At 39.8% G+C, this 8,828-nt stretch overlaps 2 protein-coding genes across 2 annotated transcripts; one reads left to right on the top strand and one right to left on the bottom strand.

The window, feature by feature from the left end:
* Nucleotides 1-246: 246 nt before the first annotated feature.
* yju2 (YJU2 splicing factor homolog) lies at nucleotides 247-4,813 on the bottom strand. The gene is made up of 8 exons (XM_030045271.1): nucleotides 4,680-4,813; nucleotides 4,281-4,381; nucleotides 4,038-4,182; nucleotides 3,238-3,372; nucleotides 2,905-3,086; nucleotides 2,426-2,567; nucleotides 1,057-1,228; nucleotides 247-791 (listed from the first exon to the last, which is right to left on the bottom strand). The coding sequence occupies exons 1-8, from the start codon at nucleotides 4,701-4,703 to the stop codon at nucleotides 673-675; spliced, it is 1,020 nt and encodes a 339-aa protein (XP_029901131.1). The 5' UTR covers nucleotides 4,704-4,813; the 3' UTR covers nucleotides 247-672.
* A 2,468-nt stretch (nucleotides 4,814-7,281) lies between these two features.
* Nucleotides 7,282-8,274, top strand: LOC115354525 (cocaine- and amphetamine-regulated transcript protein-like). Its single transcript, XM_030044918.1, has 3 exons — nucleotides 7,282-7,416; nucleotides 7,588-7,668; nucleotides 8,167-8,274. Exons 1-3 carry the CDS (start codon nucleotides 7,282-7,284, stop codon nucleotides 8,272-8,274), a joined length of 324 nt encoding a protein of 107 aa, XP_029900778.1.
* The last annotated feature ends 554 nt before the right edge of the window (nucleotides 8,275-8,828 follow it).

Here is an 8,828-nt window from a genome sequence, read left to right as displayed (position 1 = left end):
TTTACTCAGTGTTGCTTTGTAAATAAAAATGTACCATTGCTGCTGTCTGTGAATGGTCAGTGATGTCCAACCCACCAAATCATAAAGAACGCAATGGTGAGTAAGGGATGTTGCATTTGTAAATGTTGTAAAATACACCCTTTCCAACATTAACTTATTAAAGCAGCAATCTCATTCGTGCTCCAAGCAAATGTTAAATTACTTCATTTAAGGTCATTCAAGAAATAAAGAGAGGTGTTGAAATGGTTTGAGATTTGTCTGAATTATGCATTTCAATAATAGAGTAAAAGTTTTTAATTGCACACTGAAATATACATGAAATATACACCAAGCAGATTGGCTTCACAAAAATCCAGGTGTTGACAATTTCCTGAGTTAAGCCCTCAGTAACAGCACATCCATAAAGTTACAAAGTGAAGCAGTGGATTTCTATAATCAAGAATTGTTTCACTGAGAAGAAGCTACTTTCTAATGAGTGTCAAACATCATGTTGGATATCTACCATCTTGACCGCATCACTGCATGACAAGGGAAACCAGATTCAGATTCATACTTTACTGTATTTCAAGGTTTTCCATAGATCTTTGTCATACATACACATTTCTATATCATTCATACATTTTTTTTTTCCTCAATCACCCAAGTCCACAAGCAGCCACAAACATCTTTATCTCATTCGCTGTCATTGCTGTCACTGTCTGAATACGCCCCCAACAAGCTGAGAGATGACCCGTTTGGCATGGTGATGGGTTTAATGGCACTGGTGGAAACAGCCGTCAGTGCCTTGGAATCTGAAAAACATGAAACAAAGATTGTAAACATGCCACAAAAGGGAGTTCTGTGTCCAAACATATTCAAGAAATTAAAAAAAAAAAAAAAAAATCCACATCACATTTGCAGCCAAAATGGAAATTCAGCTTTAGTGATTCACATACTCCAAAATATATACTTTGAAAATATGCAGGATAAGTAATCCACTAATGTCTAAGGCTTCAAGACTAAGGGCATGACAGCCTTTGAAAAGTCATGAGCTGTAAGAGATCCTTAATGTGTCACCTGGTTGTGAGCAAGGAACAGCAGGGGGCGCCACAGGACCAGGTTTGCTGACAGGCGCTGCTGGTTTCTTTCGAACAACCATGGATCCTAGAGCCCCCCCACCTCCCAGTGTCCCCACACTCCTCTCCCAGCTCTCCACCTTGGCCCTCTTCACTCCTCCAGCTGCAGGTCCCTGTGGAAACACAGCAGGAGACACCACCTCAGTCTGAGCTCAGGCAACCTGTTCATGGACATCTGAGGGTTTTAGTGCTGTGACAGGATGGATGGGGTTTACCAATCCAGGGCACATCAACAGATTACCTCCTAATACTAACTAGACTGGATTTAGGACTTAAACACAATTAAAAATAAAAAATCCAAGCTTAACACAGCTAATCCAGTTTCCAGAGCTGTAAATGGGTTTATGGTTCATTAGTCGACACACAAGTGACAGACAAGTCTTCCTGGAGCTGTGTAAGGAAGAGGACAACAGGAACCTGGCTGCAGGTCCAACTGTGAGAGTAAAGTGAACACAGTGGAGACAAACAGATGTTTTGCAGTTTGTAACCCTGCTACACATAAAGAATGAACATCCAGCACCAAGAAAACTTATTCACGCTGCATAGTCAAAGAATAATAACTCTATTATCTGTGCTTATGACACCTACAGACTGCAATCTGGATAATCTACTGAAAGATTTTTTCCACAGCTTTAAAAAAAAAAAAAAAAAAAACATGGATACTCTGAATTCAGGTATAAAAATATACTACTACTACTACTACTACCACTACTACTATGAATACTTTACTGTCCATTACATTTACTAGAATATGATGTATCTTTAGGATTCTGGGAACAATAAAAACAAGTAAAAACACTGTTAAAAAAAAACAGTAGTGTAAATTTTTAATTCAAATGCCGTCCTGTGATCCATTTATCCATGTGCCATCAAAGAACTAAACTATTAAATAATACCAGGCTGTTGAGAAAGATGTGCAATAATTTCATAGGCAGAGTGCATTATAAAAAAATATTCACTGGAGTGTGCAATATACTGTGAAACAATATTATTACTGTATTATAACTATTTATTACTTATGAGAGTCAATGGTTGCAAATGTTTTTATCATCTTTTAATCTTTTTTATCCTGTACCTCTATTCTACATATCCCTGAGGAAGTTGCATTGAATTTTGTTCTAACAGTTGTATGATTGTGATTTTCTAAAATACTGTGTTTTATGTGACAATCCATAAGTCTGACTCCAAAGTACGCTGAGAAAAAAAAAAAAAAAAAAAAAAAGTAACAAGTATTTGCAAGTGATATCGATTAGTCTGTTCCAAAATATTGAGTTTAGCACACACACTTTGCTAAACACGAGTGGCCATACCTGAACTGGTTTGTCAGTGGTGAGGATGTCTGTTGGTTTGTCCGTGTTGGATGTGTTTGGCTGCGTGACGCTGCTCTCCTCCTGCTCTGAATCAGAGTCCGAATCCCTTAATCTTTTTACAAGCGCACGCTCCAACATATCCCTGCCAGACAAGTGGAAGGATACAGTTTGAGCTGAGTTTAATGACTCTGTTTATAATGAACATCAAATCAGTTTACATGCTATATAGGCAGGGATTAAAATTCACAATTTAAAAACATCACAAAGAACCAATGGAGTCTGCTGCTTCTTTAAAACCTTTAGTCATACAGTCTGTAGATGGTAAGAAATATTGAATTTTTGAGCTACTGGAAAATGACTTGTTTAATTCAAGGTGTAAGCAACATAAAAGGTTTACAGATTGTTACATTGGCCAGTTCAATGCAAATATTTCAGCTGTACTTCCACAACAACGTTGATTTAACATCGTCCACACTCACTTTGTCTCCTTCTCATCCTCCTCTTTTTCCCGTTCCCTCTCTCTCCTTTCCATCTCTCTGTACCGGTCGATCATTCCCTCAAAGTCCACCTGCGCCTGCCTCTGGTTGAGCTCCTTCAGCTCCTGGAGGTTTTCCAGAACTTCCATCTCCATCTTTGAGTCCCGTGTGCGATTCTCCAACACCTGGAAGATGATAATGTCATATGATCAACTCTTCATCCCAGATGTCTGGACACTGATAAGCACATCTAACTGATATAAACGCTACGACCTGAAACATTACATGAGCAACAACAACAACAACAACAAAAAAAAAACTGCTGTTGGTTCCGACCTTCATGGGGTTGTTCAGCTCCTCCTCTTCTCTCTCCCTCTGCAGTTTCTTCTCCTCCTCCTCGATTATTTTCTCGGCCTGGAAGTTTCGTGTGGCGCCGTGCTCCATGGCATAGTCTGTGTTCTCTGGGTCAGTCTACAGTCAGGACATGAGAGACAAATAAATTATGTTACACAACACAAATTTAACAGTTTCCACCTTGGGTCAGAGGCGAACAGTGCTCTATTTGCTTTGAAAGGGCATGTTATGATTGTCCTCGCTCAATGCATTTAACCCTCCTGTTATGTTCAAATTTACAAACATCTTTTATGTTTGGGGTCAATTTGACCCCAGCAGTTTAAACCTCCACAAAATTATTATGATTAAAATTGTTACCAAAGTTTATGTGTCAAGTACTTTATGTTTCTTTGTTGACGACCTAAATAGCCCTTTAAATAAAACATAACCCCCTCCCACCCCCACTTATACATCCAGTATTCTTATTACTGTGGCTATGGAAAAATATGTAAATCACCATAAAATTTCACTGACTGACCTAAAATTGGAAAGAAATATTAATTTTGGCATTTTAATGGCTTTATATTATGTCTAAGTACAGATTTTTGTTATTTATAACCGATGTGTTACAAAGCGTGTACAGGACATTGAAAACATATCATCATGTGAGTTTCATGTTTACCCGGTAGTACCCATTACATTAGATAAAGTCATTAAATATGAAGCACAAGACTGGGGTCAAATTGACCCCAAACATAATAGGAATGTTAACTGTGATCATTAGCGTTATCAAAAAATCTCACCTTGAAGGTAATCTCAGCGAGGCACCGAGTGCATTTGATGTAGAAGCGGAAGATGGGCAGTCCCATGTACAGCTCATTCTGCACAGTCTCTTTACGGGCGTTGAACTTCTTCCCCTTGTAGATGTACTCGCCACACGTTTTACACCTACAAACAAAAGCGGGATATAGACGCAGGATGTAAACAAGGACTACAATTTATGACAGTGAATGAATGATACACACACACAAACCAGATGAACATACCTCATATTGAATGGAGCCATCAATCTGACCACATACTGTCGGTCTTTGGGGAGTTTAAGCTTTGGGATTTTGGATGGATCAAAATCCGGGGGATAGTATTTCTGTGGAGGCCAGAGCACAAATGTGAGTACGGCTGAACTGGCTTACTTTTAACAGTTTAAGTTCGCATTTTAAGATCCTTAGACTTTGTGTACACAACACATCCAAAGATACTTGGCAAACATGTGCAACATAACTTAGAAAATAACTTTTTTGTGGAAGTACGTTGGCTGACGACAACAGCAGACAGTACTGAAGTGTGTGAAACATTAGCTACCATGCTACAAAACTAGCTGGCTTAGTTAGCTTGTACGTTATAGTGTTTTAAAAGGCGTGTATCTTTTACGCTCGTATACTTACATTCAAGACTTTTCTTTCGGACATTGCTTTACTTTAGTAGAAGTCCAACTTAGAGACGAGAAACGGGGGGACAACAAATACGCGTCTGCTCGAAGGACTGGCTCTGCGGTAAACTTCCGGGTTACTCGTCTTTTTTATTTTGTTTCACTTCCGCGGAGGGTCCGTTGTGCTGCTGCCCCCTAGAGGAGGCTGTGAGAACACGCCGCAGCGGCAACAGTCTCTATGGCTCCGGCGCATTTCTGAAAGCACAGTCTACAAAGTGTTTTACAGGAAGGCATAAACACAAGGCTAGAAGATTTTTTATTTTATTTATTTATTTATTTATTTATTATTATTATTATTATTATTTTAAAAAAAAAGCCTCGATCATGAAAAACACAGGTTAGCCTGCAACACAAGAGAAACAAATAAGCACAAAGCATGAAATAAGAGAGAGGGGGAAAAACATAAGAAACAATACAAGATTGAAAACAAAACTGCATAACAGCACCTTAAAAGAGCACCTTAACTGATTTAATTGAATCTTATATCCACATAGAGAATTATATGGAAACTTTTAAGGGAACTTTTCCAGCCTTATTTGGTCCTGTTGCCATTCTGTCAATTACCTAGCAAGGTAAATAATAATAAAGGATAATGAAGCCTATTGCTTATTATCTATTATCTATTGGTGACATCTATACATCAGTGCATCTGTCTGGCTCCCTTGTGTATGTGTGTGTGTGTGTGTGTGTGTGTGTGTGTGTGTGTTCTTCTCTGTGAGAGTGCAAATGAGTGATTAGTTGTGTGGCATTGCACTAAAGGGATCAGGTCCCAGTGCGTCTGGTTCTATCCAAACACACCAACGCACACACACACACACATACATACCCACATTTCAACATACACGTACACATTGTGTCAAAACACTCAAAATGCTAAACTTAAAATATTTCCCCATTGCTCCACTTCCACCTGACTGAGTCACTGTCCATTCTTTGTTCCTCACCATTGCCCTCATTACACTGTCTGTGTTTTATTTGCTTCTGTCAGGACAGCAGGGAGGACATCATCATCATCATCATCATCATTGATATGGTGGAGGAATGGCCTCAGTGCATTTGTGGGATTTGTCAGTGACGTCAGGGTGTCAGGCCTGGTCACCGTGTAAACACAAGCCAGCTGCAAATGAGAATCTCTCTCTCTCTCTCTCTCTCTCTCTCTCTCTCTCTCTCTCACACACACACACACACACACACACACACACACTGCCCCAGGGGGACTGAGGTTATTCCTACAAAAGGAAATTGGATCCTGATTAGAGATTGGTGTCAGTGCGGGTTAATCTGTGAGGTCTGATTTCATCTTTATTGAACAGAGGTGACATGAGGGGATGGACATGACAGATTAGCAGCAAAATGGACAGGCTTAGAATTTAGGCTCAAAATCAATGAATATTCTCTCAGTTTTCGCCAGTTTCTCCTCACAAGACATAGACAAAATTTTGTTGTTTGACATTATGGTTTAATAAGAAATAAAAGGTGAAAAAGTGGTTGCAATGCATGGTCCTCTCCCATTTGCTTAAGACTCAACAGATTCAGAACGGCAGTAGTTTTATGCAGTGATGAAGTGTTGGCCTCACTCTGACACATCGATGTGACTCATCTGTGACTCACATGTGCAACTGGTTGCACCACAGATTAAGATTACCAGCCCCCATGCTGAGAAACAATTTTCCAAAACTCAATTGCAGTTCAGTTTTAATTCATTTTAATTTTCACCACAAAATATTTACACGCTACAAACATGACATGAAAGAGAGAAACAGGAAGCATGCACAAGAGTACACAACTTTTGGGATAGGTAATAAGAACATAGAGATGCAAACAACACAATGCATGAGAAACATAGCATTGAACACACTGATATCTATATATAAAACAGGAAACACTGGCCAATGAGCTGACAGAGTGGGAGGTGGTGAATGACACCCCCTTAATGCTGGGGTTATGAGACTGAGAAAGCAATTCTGCAGAATTTGTCTTTACATACTGACAAGTATGTGTGACATGCTCTGTAACATAAACTCAAATGTCAAAGGCTTCATTTGACTACAGCCAGGTGAGCTATTGATCAAAAATAATTTGGTTGAATCAGATATTCAAGTTTGTTCATGGCATTTAAATCTACCTGCGGGAATGTGGCCTTGTGTATCAGTGAATCAAGCTTTGCAGCAGTGCGGGTTGGGGGTTGATTCCCATCTGACCACCTGTTTTAGAAAAATGGATGCACTCATGCTGTGCTAAAGTGCTTTGGTTAAATTCCTCCACCAGAATTGCATAAATCCACCTCCTTGTTTCATCCGGTTAGGTCAGCACCTTTCATAAATGTCCTTCCATCCTGCGGCCATCCAAAGATGCAAAGGTGCTGAGCGGTGTCACTCGTGTCGAAGTGTCCATGAATATTTCAGAGGCGGCTGATGTCAACAGCAGCTGCAAAGCGGGTATAAAGAGGGGTTCCTCTAAAGGAGACCTCCAAACCCAGGACTGGGCAGGCTCCGACGACTTTTACACTTTCCCAGCCCGCCGAAGAGAAGGACTCGTCCCGTTTCCGTTTCAGCACCATGGTCAGCGTCCGCGCTCTCCTCCTCGCCGCCACCTGCTGCTGCGCGTGTCTGTGGCTCGCTCGCGGGGACGACTCGTCCTTGGAGACGCGCTCTTTGGATTTCCCACTGAAAACGCAAGAAGAAAAAGACCTGGTAAGGACCAGAAGTGATTTTTAAAAGAAATGAGTGTGAAAGGGAAAGCTGATGCATCATCTGAAGAGTTTTAATTCCTAAGTGATGCAAAATATTCACCGTTTGAAGAAATGAAATCAACTCTTAGCGCCGTGTTCTCCGTTGACATTTCCCTGTCTTGTCTCTGTGCAGATTGAAGCTCTGCAAGAAGTTCTGGAGAAGCTGAGGAGCAAAGAGATGCCATCGGAGAAGAAGCTTGGCTGGCTTCCTTCGGTGAGAGGACAAGCCAGACATACTTGTTTTAAATTTAGAGGGTCTTTGATTTATATAGTTCCAAAACTTGTCAGGTTACCAATAAATGAAATTTCTTGTTTACAATTTGGAATGTTTGTGTTGCCCCTTTTAGATTTTTTTTTTTTTTTTTAATTGGGTTTTGTTATTTCTCAGAAAAAATAGAGTAGGTTTTTAGGATTGGACAGGGTAGGTTAGGGTACCCTTGATGACAAAAATAAACCAATGTCTTCTTAAAAATATTTGTCTCACAATAAACTCTCATAATAAAATCTCTATTGACCTTATTGAGGTCACACCAATGCCTTTTAAGTCTTGTGTTTAAGGCTTTTTAATCCGTAAGAGTTTACAAAGTGATGTCGCTCGTTTCTTCTCACCAGCATTGTCTTGATAGTGTCTTGCCACAAACAGGCTGTGTTTTTAAATCATGAATTCACAGATAATGTCTGTTAATACACGTTAATGTTTTTATTCTTTCAGTGTGACGCCGGGGAGCAGTGCGCCGTGCGTAAAGGTGCTCGCATTGGCACGCTGTGCAGCTGCCCTCGGGGGACTTCCTGTAACTTTTATGTTCTCAAATGTTTGTGAGAGAAAATGGTGATGACGATGCATCAAAACACAGGACAGGGTCTAGGAATTTGGCGTGACACGAGCTCTTAACTGTTTGAGAAATGACGAGGCTGCTGATGTTGTCAGTTTCTTTCTCTTTTCTTCTTTTTTGGTAAAAATAAACAAGTGAAGTGTCTTATATGTGTTTAATAAAAGACGTGTTTCTTTTTTAAACTTGTACTTGATTTTTTTTTAAGGCTTTAATGGTCTGTTTGTGTGTGTGTGTATATGTCGGTGGGCGTGTTGCATATCAGTTGTTAGGTTACAACATTTTGCAATTCTCCTTTTTGGGGAGAAACTTGACAGTCGAAGCTGTTTTTCTTTGTTTCGTAAAACTACACTAATTGATAATCAGTTTTGGATTTAGTTTACTTGCACATTCATGCAAATTATAACATGTATTAAAAAAGCAGAGAAGAATAAAGAAATGATAATTTTGTGACCAGCATCAACAACTGAACCACTTCACACACAAATGCACAATCCAGTTGCATTCCGCCGCACAGCAGCTGTCATCGCTCTATAATGAAAAG

The sequence above is a fragment of the Myripristis murdjan genome, chromosome 22 (genome assembly GCF_902150065.1).
Source record: "Myripristis murdjan chromosome 22, fMyrMur1.1, whole genome shotgun sequence".
NCBI lineage: Eukaryota > Metazoa > Chordata > Actinopteri > Holocentriformes > Holocentridae > Myripristis > Myripristis murdjan.
Note: the sequence above shows the minus strand (reverse complement) of the source record. Positions and strands in the feature narration are given on the sequence as shown.